Here is a 24,090-nt window from a genome sequence, read left to right as displayed (position 1 = left end):
AGCTCCTTAATAGTTGTCTTTAACATCTTCGCCGCACTCACAATTCTGTCAGATATATAAAAACCAAACTACGATATCCGCCGTTGCGTGAGAATTAATATTTGCTAGTGAATAAAATAGTTTAACAACGTTAATTGGAGTGTCGGCCGCCGAAACGATCGCGGTGACAACAAATTCACTGCAGCCTTCGATTATGACAAAATTATGAAATAAAAAACGCCGCATTGTTACGAAGTTTTCAGTCTTCTAGTGAAATCCGAAAAAAAAAAATTATTGTCACGGCGATCGTTTCGGCGGCCGACATCCCATTTAATGTTGTTTGAAATTACAACACTCATTATTCGGTGTTCGTTTATAATATGAGTTGAATAATAAATACGATTTTGCCCGCCACTAATCACGGCGCATGTAAATAATCATTGAATGGCAATAAAAAATCAACTTCATTGACAATAAATTCATGATAATAGTTTCACATTTCACGAATTTGATCGGCGCTACATGCGAGCGTGTTTTTGTACGTATAAACCGGTATGACGCTAGTTATAAGTTCTCTCCAAAATTAGTTTTCGCGATTTTTAATGTTTTATTTCTAAATGCGGGTACCCGCTGACTACGGATTAATGGTCGATGTTTAAAATAGGACTTGCAAAATATTCACCAAACACTATCAGGCAAAGTGAGGCGGGCTACACGTAACTGTGGAATTTCGCTGTGAAGGACGCATACTTTTCAGTTTATTAAACGCCTTACGTCGTCGTGAATTGCCCTTTTGCCTCACTGTTTCAATTTCACCGTAACCCCCGTTGGAAAAATCCTGGCTGCGCCCCATACCAAATCAAACAAAAAGTATTATCGATGGAGAGATATACAAATAAGACGGTACTCCCAAATTAGGCCATAATTTCTGGTACAAATACTACGGAAATACACTCGGCTAGTACCCAAACTCGTAATATAACTAAAATAGGAATATTGAAACAAAATTATGGTCTATCCCTAATCTGGTACACATACTACGTTCCAGTGTCCGCCGTCTTGGTACACATACTTCGTGAGTACCAAAAAGTCTGTGGCTACGTTATTCGCTAATTTCTAAGCAAAAGCTATAGTTATAAATCAACGTCAATTTTTACGTTTTTTGTTAGCAGTAATTTAGAACACATAATATTTGCGACCAGAGTAACTTCTGTCATAACTTCACTCAACAACCTTTTTCTACTTTATATTATTAAATAATTTTTGTTATTTGCGAGGTACATACGAAAATAAAATTGAAAAATATGTAACACGTAGTAAAAGGTTTAAAAGCAATATTTTAGTATGATAGATTGGGATCTTTTGTACAAAAACTTCGACACTAAGTTACAAATTAGTAACTATCTAGTCAGGGTTAAAAACAAAGTAGAAATTAATTATTTTCCTGCGCAATCTATAGGGGTTGCGCAAAACATCCTTAGATTGAACCTAAATATGAAAATCAAACCTCGAAAAAAAATCAAAATATTTCGATTACATACTTGCTTTGCATACTGGCCAGATTCGATAGGCTTTCATCTTCCTCAGTGATGAATACCAGACAAATGACGAGGCATTTCTTTTGATGAAATGATGTACTGTCTTTCTAACTTTCAAGCAGTGTCTTAGAAAACTGAAATTAAATGTATTTTTAGTTGATTCTCAAATTATCAGTGACGTATATCGAGGGTATGGCAGGTATAGCTCCTACCATTGGCAATTCTGGATTGCGCGCAAAAAGAATGAAAAGTTCTAATCGTAAATTGTTACAATAAAATATTTCTGCCATATCAAGAATTTTAAATTAAACAGATAAACGTGGAAGGTGTTTATCTATCCACGGCCACAAATTATGCGTGATGAATTACATGAGCGAGTAGAAACCATAATACGCAAATAAAATAATTATTTGCGGAGAGATATGCGGAAAAAGTCTGCGGCTACGTTATTTCTGAGTACAATCTATAGTCACAAATCAACGTTAATTTTGAGGTAGTTTGTTAATTTAGCACACATAATATCTTGTTATCAGAGTAATACTTCTGTCGTGACTTTGCTAAACAACTTTTTGTATTTCATATTATTAAATAATCTTCGTTGTTTGCAAGGTACATACAGAGAAAATAAAAATAGCTAACACGTAGTAAAAGGTTCAAGAGCACTATTTTAGTATATTAGATTCGTATCTTTTGTACAAAGCACTTGACACCAATGCAAAAAATGTGATATTTGAGAAATACTTGCGCCAAGTTTTGAAAATAAGTAATTATCTAGTTAGTGTAAATTTATATTTCCAGCGCAATCTGCATTTCTAACGCCAACTCTGACAGAATAATTACAAATTTATTATTCTGAACGTTAGCGGGGGCTGTTTTGTTTCTACCGGGGAAGTGGGTATACCAAAGATCCTAAATATGCAAATGAAATTGAAGACTAGATTTCGATTACATACTTGCTCTGCTGGTCAGACTCGATAGGCTCTCATCTTGCTCAGTGATGAATATCAGACAAATGACCACGACGAGTTTCGTTTGATGAAATCGATGTACTGTCTTTCTAACGTTCAAGCAGTCTCTTAAAAGGCTGAAGATTATTGTATTTTTAGTTCATTCTAAAATTATCAGAGGTGTATTTAGCTTAGGATTGCGACCCAAAAAGAGTGAAAACCTCAAATCGTAAATTAATAAAATAAATAATATTAAATTAGATATATTTGAAACTCTTATTGTGACTAATCACTAATTCCAAATTAAACAGCTAAACGTGGAAGTTTAGATAACTGTGGTGGAACATAGAAAATTTTACATAAGTAAAAAACCAGGTAATGGAAAGACTTCATGGCATGAAATTATTTTAGAGGACCTTCATAGAACACCTGGAACAGATCGACCCCAGGGGTTCGATTTAATCAAACCCAGTCTATTAAACACCGTTATAGACAATGTCATGCTTATTTCGCCATATTTACTGGTTATTGCTCCAGTAAGGTAACTATCTAGTTAGGGTTAAAAACAAATTGAAATTTTTTAATTTCTATCGCAATCTATAGGGGTTGTGCAAAAGATCCTTAGATTGAACCTAAATATGCAAATTATATTGAAAGAATTTAAAAGATTTCGATTACATACTTGCTTTTCTGACCAGACTCGATAGGCTTCTATCTCAATCAATGATGAATACCAGGCAAATGACGAGGCAATTCTTTTGATGAAATGATGTACTGTCTTGCTAACTTTCAATCAGTGTTGGGGAAAGCTGAAAATAAATTTATGTTTAGTTTATTCTCAAATTATCAGTGGCGTATCTAGGGTGTGACAGCTATAGCTCCTACCATTGACGACTTAGGATTGCGGTGCAAAAAGAGTGAAAAGTTTTAATCCTAAATTGTTACAAAAAATAATTTCTGCCTTATCACGAATTCAAAATGAAGGTAAGCAGCTAAACGTGGAAGTTTGCATATCTGCAGTGGAATATAGTAAATTTTACATAAGTAAAAAGCTGAGTAAAAGAAAGATTTTGTAAAATTATTTCAGAGGACCTTCAGGTGCGGTTTAATCAAACCAAGTTAAAAAAAAACACCGTTATAGACAGTGTCGTGCTCATTACGCCATATTCGCGGGTTATTGCTTCAGTTAAAGTGTTGTTTAGAATGATTGTTGCTACCTTTTCAACGTTAAATTACGGGTATGTGGGACAAAATAGTTAACTCCAAAGTGCGATTCGACGAAAAAAAATGGTCCGGTTCTAACAGATTAATTATGAGCGCGCATTGGGACTCAAACTGGCGAAAAGGAAACGAAGAAATGCATTTTTTCTGCTATAAGATAAGCTTATACTGAATATACAAAAAAGATAATTTGTCGCAGATTTCCCCAAAAATTACCTACTTTGACTGATCTTTTAGGGCAGTTATATTCAACCGGATATACCATAAATAAACAGGTGTATACCAAGATAGATCCCGGCTATACAAATAGCAATTGGCATACGATGGTACACTAGAGCTATAGCCTGATTCAAACAATCAAATTTCCCGTCCCGTTTTGTGTTTTTGAACGCGCACAGGTCCTGTTCAACTTCGGGCTCAAAAATTTATAAAGTATTTGTATGGGCGCTCCTGAGTATGCGTACTAAGATGGCGGACACCATAATATGTGTACCAGGTTAGAGTTAGGCCATAATTTTAGGTACAAATACTACGGGAGTCACATGGCTAGTGCCAGAACTCCTTAAAAAGAACTAAAATAAGGAAAATTGCAATAAAATCATAGCCTAACCCTAACCTGGTACACATACTACGTTCCGGTGTCCGCCATGGTACGTGTACTTCAGGAGTACCCCAGAATATGAGACTTGATAAAAACACCTCCGCCAAGTTTTAAAATAGCAAATCAGTAACTAGTTAGAGTTAGGAACGATTTTAAAATTTGAATTTCCAACGCAATCTTCATTCTCGACCAGAACCTTAACCGAGTAGTTAATAATTTTCTTATTTTGAGGGTTTGTGGGAGTGTTTTGTTTTTGACCGGGGGAATTGTTCAACCAACCAACGATCCTTAGATTGAACCTAGTTATACCATTAAAATTGAAAAATTTCGATTACATACTTGCTTTGCTGGTCAGACTCGATAGGCTTCTATCTTACTGAGACGACTTTCTCTTATTGATGAAGTAGTATACTGCCTTGTCAACCTTCAACAAGTGTTTAAGAAAGCTGAAAATAAATGTATGTGACATGATCGTCGTATTTTCACCAAAATAATAACGTACGAGTATCTCAATTCAACAACAGCCCTTCGAAATTGTGATCCGACTATCAAGGGGTCGCATTTTTAAACTTTTGCGTAGATACATCCCTGCAAATAGTTCAGAGATTTTCCCTAAATTTATGAAATATTACTTATTTGGAATGGTCTGTACGTACATTGTGTTGCACCTCATGTTGTAAATGACGAGTAAACTATTAACAATTATGTTAAAATTCACCTTCTTATGAGAATCCTCTACAGTCACAGATATCTGCAGCCATTTAATTTCATATGATACTACTCGCAGTTTTCGAATTATATAACGGAGTACAGTTATTACGACAAGAAACTGTCCAATGACGCTTTTATAACTGTTTATGGAATATATGACTTATTATTTCTGTTAAGTATGTGGAATTACCATATTGATTACGGGAATCCATGGATGTCTAAAAGTCAAATAAAATGTATAAATATTACCTGTAGATTTTTCCTCGGTTTCGTTACATCGTGTCTTCGCATCTTCAATTTCAACATCAACAACAGTTCTGCATCTGAAAAGTTAAGATATTAATAATTAACTGTTGCGGAACTTTCTAATGCCGGAATGGGAATACGTCTATCCACAATAACTTGTATATAAAAGTAAAAAAGCCAAGTATATATAAGACCTATATCGGCGCGACTTAAAAAGTCTGAGAATCACTGAATTCTAGGATATATATAATATGCGAGGACTCCGGAGAAAAATATCGAATATCTGATGAATGAAACCACAGAGCTATTGTATTACCTTTGTATCTTTCTCTAACTCGTCAATTTAGAATGAGTCTCAGGTATGTTAAGATTTTTAGTTCATATTGAAAATAATAGGAAATTGTAATTTCAACCAAAAGATTTAGAAATCAGTTTATGAAAAGCAATACGTACAAAAATTGAGATAGTAAGCAACAACATTAACCAAATCAATAAAAAATATAGAGTTTTACGGAAACCATAAAACAGCTTTACAAACACTTGTTAATATTTAGCTCACCTGAATATTATTCCAAAGAGACAAACTGATAAAGAGTAATATTCCAGCACCAACCACACACAAAATCGACCGCACTTCATCATGTAGATTTGCTACTGAGGCGTTGTCGCTTGTGCTTCCCGCGCGAAGAGTGGACGAAAACGCTAATTAGTCCTTTGTAATTAAACGTTTTTAATTAGTCCGTTATTCCAACAACCCTGGATTGCTACGAGCGGATCTCGCTTTCTGACACGTGATCACAAAACATAAACAATGCAAATGACATTTGGTATTTGCTTAATATTACTTGTGATTGTTTGAATGCCCAATTTACACTAATTTCTCCGTCCAAACCAAACGTTGGAGACATAACATACATAGCAATATAATCGAGTTACATGTAAAAGTCCTGTTTAATTTCTCAGACCGATGGTAACAATTGATAAAGACTCGATTTAGCGCAGAGCTATACCCAAAATGGAGTTGCGACACCGCAGGTGAGACGCAGCAACGAAGTTTTAGGGTTGCAACGAATACTCGAATTTCACACGTATAAATCCCACTATTTTAAAACATTGCATAGAATCAGAGAAGCGCTGGGCTTACATCAAACTGTAAAAGTTTTAGAAGCACAGATTTAGCAAACTCTCAAATCAGTGATTCGTAACCTTTTCGAGCCATCAGAGAACCCTTTTATTACTCAGGGAATTTCGTCAAATCCCAAAGTTTTGAACGGTAGAAACCAGGGGTGCAACCAGAACCTCATAGGGGGAGTGAATTTTGTGCAAGGTATAGAACAGGGGTGGGTACCTTTTTCGGCTTGCGTGCCAAAATCGGCTAAATTTAATTACAAATTTTTTCGCGTGCCGACAAAAATGAAAAACAAGGCTTTGCTACTTCAAAGCAAAAATACACATGAATAAACCCTTTAAACATGCACAGACAGATTCACTATTCGGAAAAATATCAGTCCGACAAATATATGTGATTACTTTTTTTATTCTATATATACCGTGTTTCCCCGAAAATAAGGCTGAGTCTTATTTCAATTTTCTTCCAAAAATAACACTAGGGCTTATTTTCGGAGGATGTCTTATATTTTCAACTATCAAAAACAAAATTACAAAGTAGAGAATTGCGAGATTTTTCAATATATATAATAAGAAAACCGATATCCATTTACTTATAAATAACACATTTTTATTCGAAATAACTGCAAAACATAGATTATTAATCATTTAAAACGTGTAAGAGAGATTTCTTGCTATCGACTAAATAAACAAATTCGCGTTATTGAGTAGGTCTTATTTAAAGGGGGGGCTTATATTAAAATCATTTTAAAAATTCAGTCTAGGTCTTATTTTCAGGATAGGTCTTATTTTCGGGAAGACACGGTATCAGTGAGACTTCTACTGCTGCATTACCGCTGATAGAGATTGGACATTGGGTTTATATTTTGTAACGTTTAAAGAAATACACGACATACTGATTTCATGTTTTAGGCTACTTCTGTTACGAGACTAAATAAAGTTTATAGCTGAGAACAGAGATCCAAGTTTATGTAGGATAAAACACGGACAGAAATGCAGTTGCAAAATTTTTAGGCTACGAAATATTTTCGGGAATGGCAACCCAATCGCGCTATAGTTCGTTTTCTGCACTTCTCTCTTGTATTCCCTTTCCTAATCGATTATATTTCTTTCTAAATCAATTTATAACAGTGAGTTGGCAAGTAACTCTAATCAACATGAGCTGTACAACTCAAGCAGAAGCATCAAGCAAAAACAGAGGGAAAATGGTGGCATGGAAGAACTATTTTATACAAAGCAATCGACTACATTTGTCGACAGCTCACTCAGTTGTTATGTCATAATATATTTCTTTGTAACCGTATGTCATGAAAGGACTAAAACAGTTTAAATAAATAACGGATTGTTAACAAACGATAATAAATAAACAAAAACCTAGTTCCATCAGATAATTCAGAGTCTTGTCGGCGTACATTCTGCGAAGAAACTTGGTATAAAAAACACGAATGGTTGTGTTACAGCGAGGACAAAAATGCACTTTTTTGTTTTTATTGCCTACTTTTTGCTACCGCCCGTGACTCACGTTGGTGTAAATTTGGTTTTAGAGATCTTAAACATCTTTCCGAGCGTGTCAGGGATCATCAATCTTCTATGGAGCACCTGGACAATGCAGTAAAATACCGAACATTCGGAAATGTTAATATTGCAGCACAGTTGGATGAAGGACGCGCGGTTTCTATTCGTCGGCACAACTAAAACGTCGAAAAAACCGCCATGTTCCGCCAAAATGCTTTGCTCGACTCAATGTATAAAATTTAATTACAACATTTGGCTCTGGAAATTGAGAATTGCCAGTTCCTTTCGATTCAGTCTGACGAGACAACTGACATCACGTGCGTTTCCCAACTGGCTGTGATTTTTCGGTTTGTGAAAGATGATAAACCTACCGAGAGATTTCACAGCTTTGTACCAATCGTTGATCGCACGGCTTGCGGGATATCGGCTGTACTGAAAGAAGTGTTACAGCCTTACAACGCGAAGTCAAAATTGATAGCTCAAACTTATGACGGCGCGGCAGTCATGAGTGGGTCGAAACATGGTGTTCAAGTTTATATAAAAGAAGATTTTTCTCATGCGCATTTTTTACATTGTTATGCACACCAATTTAACCTCGTTATTAAGAATATGTGTCTTGATACCCCTCTCGTCCGTATATTTTTTGCAAATGTTTCGGGGTTTTCTTCATTTTTTCCGTTTCGCCGAAGCGCTCTGACCTCCTTCGCCAGATATGTAGCCGCCGTCTCCCAGCTTGTGCACCAACACGTTGGAACTTCCAATCACGCGTGGTGCAGGGCGTGTCCGAAATTAGGTCTGAGCTCATTGAGTGTTTCAATGGCATTCAGAGCTTTCCGGTTTGGGACGAACGCTCTGTGAGGGAGGCGGCAGGTCTAAAGCGTCTGCTAGAAGATGGTGAGTTTTCATTTTTTCTCCACAATATTCTATCACGTGGATGTATTATACCGCGCATTGCAGTCAAGGCTAATGGATGGAGCGTCTGTGCAGTCGTGTATTTCAGGCTTCTGCGATGCTGTATCTCGTATCCGGGAAACAATAAAATACGACGACACATGGAGTGCTTCTTTACGCCGCGGGCAAACAACGCAGCGTTTGATTTTGTCTGCAAAGGAATGCTGTGGCATTCTGGTGAATCAAATAGGCGATCGTCTGCGCACTGAACACCTTGCCGCGTTCTCTTTGATGAACCCCAAAAATTTTTCAAATTTTGCACGTCAATTTCCCATCCATTTGTTGGCTACTGTCTCCAAATTTTACCCCATGATAAACGTCGGTAAATTGGAAAATGAATTGCGATTTATATACACCAATCAAACTTTTTTGAACATCACATCAACTTGCGCGCTCTATGGGTTCCTCATAGATAACACTCTAGTAACTACCTTTGCGGCGTCTGCAAAATTTCTGGACATCATTTTGACGACGCCTATTTCTTCCACCGACGCAGAGCGAACATTCAGCATGCTGAAGCGTATTAAAACGTATCTCAGAAACACAATGAAATAGGATAGATTAAACTCCTTGGCTGTTTTATCCATTCACAGAGACGTTATTTCTGGGATGCATGACTTTAATCAGCGCGTTATTGAGCATTTTGCTTCCAAGAAACCGCGGCGTGTTGCATATATATTCAAGCAGTAGAAGTCTAGCAGCATATATATCTATGAGTCAGCGACGCATGTCCTTATCTTTGCATAACTTTCCTTTCTTCATAGTAACGTTTTAAATCTTATTTTAGGTTTTGTCTGCTTTCCCGAAGTTTCTGTTAATATGTCATTGTATTTATCTGGGTAAATATTGCCTTTCCTTTTGAAAGAGGTTTCAAAATAAACTATGTCTATATTTATTAATCCCTTGACTTGGAACGGTTTTAAAGACACTTTCTTATCGTTAAAAATTGTCGCTTTTGCCGATTGGTTGTTACCGATGGAATGGTTTTTATACTCATAAAATGATGGGAGAACTTACAGCGCTCATCATGTCCCCGTAGATGGGGGTGACTTGGTCCCGCAGTAGCTTGCCCTGGTTGTCAAAATGACCACGCGCCGCCACTGCGGTAATGTGTATAATATTGTTTCAATTAGTAAAGAAGCATGGCGCCGCGACAATTTGAAACTTAGATGTTTCATAAATTAAGAAACAGTAAACCATAGATCAGACGGTCAGTTGGCACTGAAGACAGAAAAGATCAAATTGATGAACCGTCTTCCGGTCTTATTGTTCTTCCATTCAGAGTCAGAAATTTGGTTTGCAGATTTACAGTGGTTCAATGTAATTTTCGCGGGGCAGTCTAGTCGTGGGCTGCCAAGCGTGGCGTCGTTAATTAAGTAATATTCTAATTAACGCGACGCGATCCTCGTCAGAAGCGGTGGCGCAGGAGAAGCGTAGGAACATGGTCAAACATCAGGCCAGGGGTTCGAATCCCACAAGGTAGACTGAGGTATGAGCATAGGCCGGCAGGCGAGTCAGGAGTTATATAAATAAGCAATAAGGGGGGCTAGCGGCAGAAGTGCAAGTGAGAAGAGGGAAGTGCAGGAAAGGCAATCGACGAGTCAGTGAAGACCAGCCAACAGAGAGTGCAGCTGAGTATGGAAGCACTAGATCGCTGAGCTGTAAGGATTAGGCGTGGAGGAGGAAAGACAGTCGGCTAGCAGTGTGTGCAAAAGAGAGACGTGGAGGAGGAGGAGGAGGAGGAGGATAGGCAGTCAGCAACAGTGAGAGTTGCAGCTAGCAAATAGACCGTGGAGGAGGGTGGTGGTAGGTAGCAAGTGAGTGGCGGGCAAGCGGCTTAACACAACAGTGAGAGTTGCAGCTAGCAAATAGACCGTGGAGGAGGGTGGTGGTAGGTAGCAAGTGAGTGGCGGGCAAAAGGATGGGCCGTAGCGAGCAACTGAAAAACAAAGTTGGCAATATACGTAGAGGAGGAGGATAGGCAGTCAGTAAACGAAATCGTCCAACAGTCTGAGTGCAGATGAGTACCGAAGAGGTAGACCCAGCGGGCGTGAGGGAAGAAAGGCAATCAATATGGGGCGTCGAGGAGAAAGGTGAGCAAGAGCTGAGCTGTTACGGATGTGGCCGTGGAGGGAGGGTAGGGTAGCAAGTGAGTGGCGGGCAAAAGGGATGGGCCGTAGCGAGCAACAAAGTTGGCAATATACGTAGAGGAGGAGGAGGATAGGCAGTCAGTAAACGAAATCGTCCAACAGTCTGAGTGCAGATGAGTACCGAAGAGGTAGACCCAGCGGGCGTGAGGGAAGAAAGGCAATCAATATGGGGCGTCGAGGAGAAAGGTGAGCAAGAGCTGAGCTGTTACGGATGTGGCCGTGGAGGGAGGGAAGGGCAGTCGGCGAGCAGTGTGCGGCAGCTAGCAAATAGACCGTGGAGGAGGGTGGTGGCAGGTAGCAAGTGAGTGGCGGGCAAGCGGCTCTGTTAAGGATGGGCCGCAGCGAGCAACTGAAAAACAAAATCGGCAATATACGTGGAGGAGGAGGATAGGATACTGCCGTAAACGAAAGTAAAAAGTAAACGAAATCGTCCAATAGTCTGAGTGCAGATGAGTACCGAAGAGGAGAGGTAGACCAGAGCTGCAAGAAGACCCAGCGGGCGTGTGGGAATAAAAGCAATCAATATGGGGCGTCGAGGAGAAAGGTGAGCAAGAGCTGAGCTGTTACGGATGTGGCCGTGGAGGGAAGGGAAGGGCAGTCGGCGAGCAGTGTATGTGCGAGAGACCCCAGTAGGCGTGTACGAGGAAAGCAAGTCTGACGACCATATGAGGCGTGGAGGCCAAGCCCAAACAGTGAGAGTTGCAGCCAGGGGCGTGGAGGAGGAAAGTGAGCCAGCCAGCCCAACACAACAGTGAGAATTGCAGCTAGCAAATAGACCGTGGAGGAGGGTGGCTCTGTTAAGGATGGGGCCGTAGCGAGCAACTGAAAAACAAAGTCGGCTATATGGGTCGGGCAGTCCGACACCCTGAGACGGGCAAGCAAGCGCTGTTAAGAATGGGTGGGGCCCGTAGCGAGCAACTGAAAAAAAAAGGAGGAGGGTTGGAGGCAAGTGAGTGGCGGGCAAGCGGCCCTGTTGAGGGATGGGCCGTAGCGAGCAACTGAAAAACAAAGTCGGCAATATGGGTGCGTGCAGGAGGAAAGTCGGACAGTCGTGAAAACTCCACCGCTCCACACCCTGTGTACGGATGGGGCCGTGGAAGAGGGAAAGGGCCAGTCGGCGAGCAAGCAAGAAGTGGAAAAAAAGCAGTCAGCAAAGGAGCGAGCAAGGAAAAAAAAGCAGGCGAGCAAAGCAAGTAAGAGTGCAGCAAGTAAAATAAGAGGTTTTGAAACGTTATCTCGGCTCGAGGCACCTGACTGTCGCCGAAACGTTTGCTTAGCACCTGACTGTCGCCCACAGCGAATCCTCCCAAAAGAAATTCTGGGCTGGGAATTTTAGAGAAAACACCGTTAACCTGCCAAAATTAACCGCAGCATGACGTATTTAAAAAAGTTACGTCCCGACGCTTCTTCTCTATTAAGTAAAACCGATTCCGTTATAAATGCTATTTATGTGACAAAACTTTCAGTTTCCAGTGTCAAACTTCTACTAAGATATTATAAAAAAGACAGCATCATCTGCGATCGGGGAGCTACCACATGGATCGCATACGCACGATGCGATACGAGTACATTCAACAAGACAGTGGATGTCGTTAATTCAAAGCGTTCGTCACTAGTTTCCGAAAATGTCCATATGCTTATACAGGGGTGTGCAACCTTTATTACCGGAGGGTCATTTACGAGTAACTGGGTGAAGCCGCGGGCCACACCTAGAAATTCTACCTACGCTCTGGATACGGAAAATACAGCATACTAAATTTTTTCTCACAAAAGATTGCTTTGGCTGAAGTAAGATTTTCATACCTACGAAAGGACGAAACAGAACACTTGGAAATGCGCGCAGTGGTACGGTATTTGTTTATTTTAGGTTAGTGATTCAACACTTTTTTCTTTCGTGGCCTACTTTAATTGCACGAAAATTCTGTGGCCCGTTAACTTTCTCATATACAAATTTATTGTCACGCAGACTTGAAACGAATTTATTGAGAACCACTTTTTATAACATTGTGTATTTTACAACAGGATTTTGCTAATATGACAGTGGCACTCAGGTACTGGTATAAGCTTTGCGACGCAAAGAGATTGGAATTTCTCGCACGTACCAGATACATAAACTAAAAATTCGTTTCGCGGGCACGCCAATAAAACTTGGTAGCCTACTTTTTCGTGGGCCGCACAATTTTTCTTTGCGGGCCGCAGTTTGCACACCCCAGGCTGAGTGAGTGTGGGCTGTGGTAACTTTGGGTGTCAATGCGCACCAATGTCTAGCCTACTGAGATAGTATTAGATTTACATATTCCTGCATTTATCCCAGATGATTCCGTTGAGGTTCCGAATAAAGTTTTGGATTAAATTCTTTTTAACACTGACCCTGGCGATACCGGTAACGGTAGCAGTTGATATACAGATACCGGTATGAGATACCGTATACCGTAACTATACAGCTATAAGCATTCTTAGTTTGTTACACTTTTTTCCAATTTCTGAATGTAAAGTTTTCTTTATTGATTCCTCAATAAATACTGTACCTGGGTACCGGTAGGGTACCGGTGTGCTGTACTGGTCTGCTGTACTACAGTTGGACTGTACACCTGTAGCCTGTAAGGGTACCGGTACCGGTATGGTGTTAGCTAATAGCTTATACTTCAGTACTTGCATACCGTACGAAACTGTCTATAGTTAAGTATTATAATAAGTACATGTAAAAGTTTATTTAGACTCCATAATCAGCATAATACTGTAATACGGTAGGCGATAAAATAATTGACAAAATAAATAAAACTGATTATAGAATCGCGAGAGCAAACAAAACCTCAGGCTCAAGTAAGGTTTGAAGCGTACCGGTACGGTACAGGATTTCAGATGGAAAGGTCATGGTACCTATTGTTAAAGAAAATAGTACACGTTGGTTCACCCAAATTTATTAAAACTAATTAAAGGACACACACACAAAATCACGGAGACATAAAGTTAATTAGGCTACTTGGTAAAAAAAAAATATACAAACAAATAAAAAAGATGAATACAAATTTTGTCACATCATATTAATAATTTTATGAGGATTTCCAAATTGGATAACGAATTAGTCAACAGGTGTGTACTGTCAGACTGTTGATAGGAATAAATTCCTTGAAAAATATCAATATCCAATAGTTGTTCTATGTATTTCGTTGTAGTCAGTTATCATGATACCAGTTATTTAGTATATCTAGTGTTGTAGTGTGCTGGTGTTTGTGTAGCCGTGTATTGTCATGGTGGATTATAATTTCTTATCTCCATGCACCGTATGATTGGTGTCAACCTCATTTGGAAATATGGCAGCGATGGACTTGGACTGGATTCCACAAAGTCTTTATTGTGCATCTTTAACTACTGTTGCACATCACTTCGCTGGATGGAAATATACAATTTCAAGTTTACCTCTCACATTACAATTTGATGTTTATAATAAGGTATATCGGTTTTTCTTTGACCGATTTTTTTAATTTTTACAGATTTTTTAGGTGACTTAGACCTTTGGACAGTCAAAAATCATCTATGTTTTGCTCATGAATGTCCAAAGCTAAATTGTGGGGAAATTATCGAGTTCTGTCCTATTTAGACTAGTACGTTTCGCATTGATTCCAAGTATTTTTGTTAAAATTATAATGATTAAAGAAGCATCTAATTTTGACATTTTTGATTGTCTTATCTATAATGTCTTATAAAAAATTACAGATTATCTCCCATTAATTTTGTCTGATAAGTTAGAAAAGAGCATCTAATTTTGAAACTTTTGATTTTTTCATCCATGTCTTACAAATTAGGAAAAATTACAAATCATCCTCCATCAATTTTGTCTGATAAGCTATTGATTAAAAGAGCATCTATTTTTGAAATTTTCGATTTTTTTATCCATAATGTCTTACTTATTATGAAAAATTACAAATTATCTCCCATCAATTTTGTCTGATAAGCTATTCTGTTACTAATACTATAATTCAATATATTTGGTCATCATAATGCAAGAAGTTGGTATTGCGACTTTTTAGAGTTTAAATGTGAGATCTGGTGTTTGAACAATTTATCATTTTCAGCTTTTTGAACAAAGTCGACTTTGTCAACTTGGTGCGGAATTATGTAATTTGGTGACATTTTCAAGATTATTACTCGTTCGAAACAAACGCCTTGCTCTTCATCAATGTTTCCAAGCAATCAGAGATCATGGAGTGAAGGTGAATTTTATATGACACACAGATTCCGGATTTTGCTTAACTGTGAAACGCCATAGCCTAAAGTGATTTAATTGCATATATGCAAGTTTTTTTTTCATTTTTCTCAAATCATGGACATCAAAAATTGATATCATGATGCACACACAGATGCAGCAACATCAAAATTATAATCCGAGCATAGATATTTTAAATTTACAGTGTAAAAACGCTGAATCATGAAAACTGATGTGGAAAACGCATTATTTCCTTTTTTCTGGTATTTCCTGGTCGAAAGCAAGTTGACCCCCTAAAAAAGAAAATGAACCGACCCAAGAAAAACACTCTGAAAATTTGGGTCTAGAAATTCACTTTATTCACTGAAAAATATGAAATATACCCTTATGGTAGCAAAATAAATGCAGTTTTATCAAGTCAGACTTGATAGAAATGATACATAATAATCAGGTATGGAGAAATATAGAAAAATTGGGTGATTAATTTGGATAACATTTGAATACAATGGTTTGACTAAAATTGTAGAATCTTGTTTTAAAACCCCGTTTTCAAGCAGTTTTCCAATGTCATTTATATGTCAAACACTTAAATTAGTTGATTAGGATTGCAAGAATGCCTCTTTATTTAGTGTTTGCTGACCTGTTTAATAAACAAATGAGTACTGTTTACTTGTTATGTCAGATATATTAAAATAAATGTCCCAATCATTGAGAAAACAAACCTTGGTTGTATCTGACTCTTCATGAACGAAAGTTGTAAATGGGGAAAATGTACTCCCATAGTGTGTTTACCGGGTTAGGGTTGGGCCATAATTTCATTTTCCTTATTTTGGTTCTATTACGAGTTCGGGGACTGTCTGTGTTAGCCAAGTGTATATACCCCCTGTCTATAGGTTTCAGTCCCTTTACATAACTCGATGTAAAGTAGGCGAACAAAATTAGTTATTCCATATTGGTACACACACTTCTGGAGCGCCAGTAAAAATATTTACATTCATGAATAGACTTGGTTCGTGATGAGTTTTTGAAGATAATTGAAAATTAAATATCTGAATTGAAAATTGAAAATACCTTTCAGAATTTGCACAGTAGCACCTTTGTGCCATATAATCAATATTTGAGCTCATTAACTGATTTTATTTTCTATTATATGCCAAGCTATACCATCATAAGTACGCCACTGATTCTCAAACCAAAGTTGTATATTTAATCCAGTATCCTCCTCATTCAGAGCATTTTTGTGATGAAAAGAAATTTGTTTTTTCACTTCAAGTATTTTACTGGATTGTTGTGTTCCAAGTAATGATGGCCAGTTTTTTGTCCTAACCCTGTATAAAATAGGGAATTGAAATGAATGAACAGAAAATTCTGATCCATCTGTGGCAAATTTGTATCTTTAAAATTTTCGCAAACTTGGGAGTTGTGATTGTGAGTCACCATTACTTTCCATATGCTGTGCGAAATATTTGGAATTCACTAGAGTTTTTATTGTTATTTATGGCAAAGACGTCCATGCTATGATAATCCGACAAATTTTGGTCAGATAATTTTTGAACCTTATTTTATATAGTTTATGGTAGTAATTAATGGCTTGTTTTATTATGAATATACTCATGGTTAGAATATCTATAAAACATTCTAGTTTTTTATCACTACCTATTTATTTTCGAGAAAAAACTAAATTTTTTGGCAAAGACATTCATGCGTAATAAAAAACGTTTTACTTTCACTCAGTGCAATACTGAGAGGGTGATTATTTTAGAGCAAAATTCCTCTGCTAAACACTTCAAACAACTTTTATTAGTTTGCAATACATTGGTCTATGTTCAAACATTCTTCAAATTTCTTTCTTCGAACATTTTATTGTCTACAGGGAGTGGGTTAATGTTTGATATAATGCTCTCAAAGTCCCTTTAATTTTAATGATTCAAGGCAATATGAATTGATTACCTGACTAAATAAATGAATTGGTATATTACAAACGTAATTATATATAACGAATATTAATAAGAATCATTTATTTAAGTATGTGATTTTAAACAAGAAATCATAATTCCAAAAGAAAAACAATGACATGGTTATAATCTTGAGTTTGTTACAAATTTTTGTATAGAACTAATTGATTTTCTAAATTTTGCGATGAAAGGTATGCACCCAACACATGCTCTTGTTCCAATGTCTATTATTACTATGTTTGCTCTTATAGTGAAACTCTTCAGAATCTTGTTTTATTGTTTCCAGATATCAGAAATCTTGAGTGAAAGCTATTCAAGACGAGTTGATATCCTGCTAACAAATATCAAAGACAAAGAAGAATGTGGTCGTGCTGTTGTTCTTGGATTTCAACTTGGTAGGTCCTTACATTGTTGAAGTAGCTGTGATTGTATCTAATCCCTTCAACTTGAAAAAGTTCGAAAATATTTTCATTTGTGGTGGTGAAATTAACTTCTTATGGATAACCATTTAATAATAAAGGTACAAATGTGCTTCATAATTCGGAAGAATATTCTTAATTTAATCATTAATAGCAAAATCTTGCTAATTACTGTCTTCTATGCACTTTTAGTTTGTAAACTAATCCTAATTAAATCTATATAAAAAATTTACTTGGTATATTTGTCCTTGGTTCTTCCTTCTGTTCTTCATTTCTTCATCTTTATAGTCCTATAACTGAATAGCTAAAACATTAATAAAACTAAGCCTAATTAAATATATATAAAAAATTTACTTGGTATATTTGTCCTTGGTTCTTCCTTCTGTTCTTCATCTTCATAGTCATATAACTGAAAAGCTAAAACATTAATAAAACTAATCCTAATTAAATCTATCTAAAAAATTTACTCGGAATATTTGTCCTTGGTTCTTCCTTCTGTTCTTCATTTCTTCATCTTTATAGTCCTATAACTGAAAAGCTAAAACATTAATAAAACTAAGCCTAATTAAATATATATAAAAAATTTACTTGGTATATTTGTCCTTGGTTCTTCCTTCTGTTCTTCATCTTCATAGTCATATAACTGAAAAGCTAAAACATTAATAAAACTAATCCTAATTAAATCTATCTAAAAAATTTACTTGGTATATTTGTCCTTGATTCTTCCTTCTGTTCTTCATTTCTTCATCTTCATAGTCATATAACTGAAAAGCTAAAACATTAATAAAACTAAGCCTAATTAAATCTATATAAAAAATTTACTTGCTATATTTGTCCTTGGTCTTCCTTCTGTTTTTCATTTCTTCATCTTCATAGTCATATAACTGGAAAGCTAAAGTATTAATAAAACTAATCCTAATTAAATATATATAAAAAAATTTACTTGGTATATTTGTCCTTGGTTCTTCCTTCTGTTCTTCATTTCTTCATCTTCATAGTCATATAACTGAAAAGCTAAAATATTAATAAAACTAATCCTAATTAAATATATATAAAAAATTTACTTGGTATATTTGTCCTTGGTTCTTCCTTCTGTTCTTCATTTCTTCATCTTCATAGTCCCATAACTGAAAAGCTATAACATTAATAAAGCTAATCCTAATTAAATCTATATAGAAAATTTACTTGCTATATTTGTCCTTGGTTCTTCCTTCTGTTCTTCATTTCTTCATCTATATAGTCCTATAACTGAAAAGCTAAAACATTAATCAAACTAATCCTAATTAAATCTATATAAAAAATTTACTTGGTATATTTGTCCTTGGTTCTTCCTTCTGTTCTTCATTTCTTCATCTTTATAGTCCTATAACTGAAAAGCTATTACATTAATAAAGCTAATCCTAATAAAATCTATATAAAAAATTTACTTGCTATATTTGTCCTTGGTCTTCATTCTGTTCTTCATTTCTTCATATTCATAATCCTATAACTGAAAAGCTATAAAATTCTTCATAAAGAAGATTCTTCATAAAGAAATTCTTCATTTCTTCATCTTTATAGTCCTATAACTGAAAAGCTAACACATTAATAAAACTTAGCCTAATTAAATCTATATAAAAAATTTACTTCGTATATTTGTCCTTGGTTCTTCCTTCTGTTCTTCATTTCTTCATCTTTTTAGTCCTATAACTGAATAGCTATTACATTAATCAAACTAATCCTAATTAAATCTATATAAAAAATTTACTTGGTATATTTGTCCTTGGTTCTTCCTTCTGTTCTTCATTTCTTCATCTTCATAGTCATATAACTGAAAAGCTAAAACATTAATAAAACTAAGCCTAATTAAATATATATAAAAAATTTACTTGGTATATTCGTCCTTGGTTCTTCCTTCTGTTCTTCATTTCTTCATCTTCATAGTCCCATAACTGAAAAGCTATAACATTAATAAAGCTAATCCTAATTAAATCTATATAGAAAATTTACTTGCTATATTTGTCCTTGGTCTTCCTTCTGTTCTTCATTTCTTCATATTCATAATCCTATAACTAAAAAGCTATAAAATTATTAAAACTTAGCCTAATTAAATCCATAGAAAAAATTTACTTGGTATATTTGTCCTTGGTTCTTCCTTCTGTTCTTCATTTCTTCATCTTTATAGTCCTATAACCGAATAGCTATTACATTAATCAAACTAATCCTAATTAAATCTATATAAAAAATTTACTTGGTTTATTTTTCCTTGGTTCTTCATTTCTTCATCTTCATGGTCCTATAACTGAAAAGCTATACCATTAATAAAACTGAGCCTAATTAAATCTATATAAAAAAGCTATAACAATAATAAAACTAATCCTAATTAAATCTATATAAAAAATTTACTTGGTATATTTGTCCTTGGTTCTTCCTTCTTTTCTTCATTTCTTCATCTTTATAGTCCTATAACTGAAAAGCTATTACATTAATAAAGCTAATCCTATTTAAATCTATATAAAAAATTTACTTGGTATATTTGTCCTTGGTTCTTCCTTCTGTTCTTCATCTTTATAGTCCCATAACTGAAAAGCTATAACATTAATAAAACTAATCCTAATTAAATCTATAAAAAAAATTTACTTGGTATATTTGTCCTTGGTTCTTCCTTCTGTTCTTCATTTCTTCATATTCATAATCCTATAACTGAAAAGCTGTAACATTAATAAAACTTAGCCCAATTAAATCTATATAAAAAATTTACTTGCTATATTTGCCCTTGGTTTTCCTTCTGTTCTTCATTTCTTCATCTTTAGAGTCCTATAACTGAAAAGCTATAACATTAATAAAACTAATTCAAATTAAATCTATATAAAAAATTTACTTGGTATATTTGTCCTTGGTTCTTCCTTCTGTTCTTCATTTCTTCATCTTCATAGTCATATAACTGAAAAGCTAAAACATTAATAAAACTAAGCCTAATTAAATATATATAAAAAATTTACTTGGTATATTTGTCCTTGGTTCTTCCTTCTGTTCTTCATTTCTTCAACTTCATAGTCCCATAACTGAAAAGCTATAACATTAATAAAGCTAATCCTAATTAAATCTATATAGAAAATTTACTTGCTATATTTGTCCTTGGTCTTCCTTCTGTTCTTCATTTCTTCATATTCATAATCCTATAACTAAAAAGCTATAAAATTATTAAAACTTAGCCTAATTAAATCTATAGAAAAAATTTACTTGGTATATTTGTCCTTGGTTCTTCCTTCTGTTCTTCATTTCTTCATCTTTATAGTTCTATAACTGAATAGCTATTACATTAATCAAACTAATCCTAATTAAATCTATATAAAAAATTTACTTGGTTTATTTTTCCTTGGTTCTTCATTTCTTCATCTTCATAGTCCTATAACTGAAAAGCTATACCATTAATAAAACTGAGCCTAATTAAATCTATATAAAAAAGCTATAACATTAATAAAACTAATCCTAATTAAATCTATATAAAAAATTTACTTGGTATATTTGTCCTTGGTTCTTCCTTCTGTTCTTCATTTCTTCATCTTTATAGTCCTATAACTGAAAAGCTATAACATTAATAAAACTAATCCTAATTAAATCTATATAAAAAATTTACTTGGTATATTTGTCCTTGGTTCTTCCTTCTGTTCTTCATTTCTTCATCTTCATAGTCATATAACTGAAAAGCTAAAACATTAATAAAACTAAGCCTAATTAAATATATATAAAAAATTTACTTGGTATATTTGTCCTTGGTTCTTCCTTCTGTTCTTCATTTCTTCATCTTCATAGTCCCATAACTGAAAAGCTATAACATTAATAAAGCTAATCCTAATTAAATCTATATAGAAAATTTACTTGCTATATTTGTCCTTGGTCTTCCTTCTGTTCTTCATTTCTTCATATTCATAATCCTATAACTAAAAAGCTATAAAATTAATAAAATTTAGCCTAATTAAATCTATAGAAAAAATTTACTTGGTATATTTGTCCTTGGTTTTTCCTTCTGTTCTTCATTTCTTCATCTTCATAGTCCCATAACTGAAAAGCTATAACATTAATAAAGCTAATCCTAATTAAATCTATATCGAAAATTTACTTGCTATATTTGTCCTTGGTCTTCCTTCTGTTCTTCATTTCTTCATATTCATAATCCTATAACTAAAAAGCTATAAAATTAATAAAATTTAGCCTAATTAAATCTATATAAAAAATTTACTTGCTATATTTGTCCTTGGTCTTCCTTCTGTTCTTCATTTCTTCATATTCATAATCCTATAACTGAAAAGCTATAACATTAATAAAACTAATCCTACTTAAATCTATATAAAAAATTTACTTGGTATTTTTGTCCTTGGTTCTTCCTTCTGTTCTTCATTTCTTCATCTTCATAGTCATATAACTGAAAAGCTAAAACATTAATAAAACTAAGCCTAATTAAATATATATAAAAAATTTACTTGGTATATTTGTCCTTGGTTCTTCCTTCTGTTCTTCATTTCTTCATCTTCATAGTCCCATAACTGAAAAGCTATAACATTAATAAAGCTAATCCTAATTATATCTATATAGAAAATTTACTTGCTATATTTGTCCTTGGTCTTCCTTCTGTTCTTCATTTCTTCATATTCATAATCCTATAACTAAAAAGCTATAAAATTAATAAAATTTAGCCTAATTAAATCTATAGAAAAAATTTACTTGGTATATTTGTCCTTGGTTTTTCCTTCTGTTCTTCATTTCTTCATCTTCATAGTCCCATAACTGAAAAGCTATAACATTAATAAAGCTAATCCTAATTAAATCTATATAGAAAATTTACTTGCTATATTTGTCCTTGGTCTTCCTTCTGTTCTTCATTTCTTCATATTCATAATCCTATAACTAAAAAGCTATAAAAATTAATAAAATTTAGCCTAATTAAATCTATATAAAAAATTTACTTGCTATATTTGTCCTTGGTCTTCCTTCTGTTCTTCATTTCTTCATATTCATAATCCTATAACTGAAAAGCTATAAAATTAATAAAACTTAGTCTAATTAAATCTATATAAAAAATTTACTTGGTATATTTGTCCTTGGTTCTTCCTTCTGTTCTTCATTTCTTCATCTTTATAGTCCTATAACTGAAAAGCTAAAACATTAATAAAACTTAGCCTAATTAAATCTATATAAAAAATTTACTTGGTATATTTGTCCTTGGTTCTTCCTTCTGTTCTTCATTTCTTCATATTCATAATCCTATAACTGAAAAGCTATAAAATTAATAAAACTAATCCTAATTAAATCTATATAAAAAATTTACTTGCTATATTTGCCCTTGGTCTTCCTTCTGTTCTTCATTTCTCCATCTTTAGAGTCCTATAACTGAAAAGCTATAACATTAATAAAACTAATCCTAATTAAATCTATATAAAAAATTTACTTGGTATATTTGTCCTTGGTCTTCCTTCTGTTCTTCATTTCTTCATATTCATAATCCTATAACTGAAAAGCTATAAAATTAATAAAACTAAGCCTAATTAAATATATATAAAAAATTTACTTGGTATATTTGTCCTTGGTTCTTCCTTCTGTTTTTCATCTTCATAGTCCCATAACTGAAAAGCTATAACATTAATAAAGCTAATCCTAATTAAATCTATATAGAACATTTACTTGCTATATTTGTCCTTGGTCTTCCTTCTGTTCTTCATTTCTTCATATTCATAATCCTATAACTAAAAAGCTATAAAATTAATAAAATTTAGCCTAATTAAATCTATAGAAAAAATTTACTTGGTATATTTGTCCTTGGTTTTTCCTTCTGTTCTTCATCTTCATAGTCCCATAACTGAAAAGCTATAACATTAATAAAGCTAATCCTAATTAAATCTATATAGAAAATTTACTTGCTATATTTGTCCTTGGTCTTCCTTCTGTTCTTCATTTCTTCATATTCATAATCCTATAACTAAAAAGCTATAAAATTAATAAAATTTAGCCTAATTAAATCTATATAAAAAATTTACTTGCTATATTTGTCCTTGGTCTTCCTTCTGTTCTTCATTTCTTCATATTCATAATCCTATAACTGAAAAGCTATAAAATTAATAAAACTTAGTCTAATTAAATCTATATAAAAAATTTACTTGGTATATTTGTCCTTGGTTCTTCCTTCTGTTCTTCATTTCTTCATCTTTATAGTCCTATAACTGAAAAGCTAAAACATTAATAAAACTTAGCCTAATTAAATCTATATAAAAAATTTACTTGGTATATTTGTCCTTGGTTCTTCCTTCTGTTCTTCATTTCTTCATATTCATAATCCTATAACTGAAAAGCTATAAAATTAATAAAACTAATCCTAATTAAATCTATATAAAAAATTTACTTGCTATATTTGCCCTTGGTCTTCCTTCTGTTCTTCATTTCTCCATCTTTAGAGTCCTATAACTGAAAAGCTATAACATTAATAAAACTAATCCTAATTAAATCTATATAAAAAATTTACTTGGTATATTTGTCCTTGGTACTTCC

The 24,090-nt window shown here is 34.3% G+C and overlaps 1 protein-coding gene and 1 long non-coding RNA gene across 7 annotated transcripts in view; one reads left to right on the top strand and one right to left on the bottom strand.

Moving 5' to 3' along the window:
• Positions 1 to 24,090, bottom strand: part of LOC120343420 (uncharacterized) — a 53,036-nt gene that overhangs the window by 8,808 nt on the left and 20,138 nt on the right. For 2 of the 6 annotated variants that reach the window (XR_013475193.1, XR_013475196.1), the window contains 3 exons: positions 3,147 to 3,273; positions 2,471 to 2,601; positions 1,521 to 1,651 (listed from right to left, as the gene is read on the bottom strand). This is a non-coding gene — a long non-coding RNA (uncharacterized LOC120343420). Of the gene's footprint in view, positions 1 to 1,520; positions 1,652 to 2,470; positions 2,602 to 3,146; positions 3,274 to 4,625; positions 4,733 to 5,246; positions 5,321 to 5,802; positions 5,956 to 24,090 lie in introns of all 6 variants that reach the window. The other 4 variants (XR_013475194.1, XR_013475195.1, XR_013475192.1 and 1 more) reach the window with 3 other exon arrangements.
• On the top strand, positions 14,141 to 17,580 carry LOC144422203 (amyloid protein-binding protein 2-like). The gene is made up of 3 exons (XM_078112144.1): positions 14,141 to 14,439; positions 15,064 to 15,201; positions 17,436 to 17,580. Exons 1-3 carry the CDS (start codon positions 14,302 to 14,304, stop codon positions 17,562 to 17,564), a joined length of 405 nt encoding a protein of 134 aa, XP_077968270.1. The 5' UTR covers positions 14,141 to 14,301; the 3' UTR covers positions 17,565 to 17,580.

The sequence above is a fragment of the Styela clava genome, chromosome 4, assembly GCF_964204865.1.
Source record: "Styela clava chromosome 4, kaStyClav1.hap1.2, whole genome shotgun sequence".
Lineage (NCBI taxonomy): Eukaryota > Metazoa > Chordata > Ascidiacea > Stolidobranchia > Styelidae > Styela > Styela clava.
This window is presented reverse-complemented; position numbering and strand designations above follow the sequence as displayed.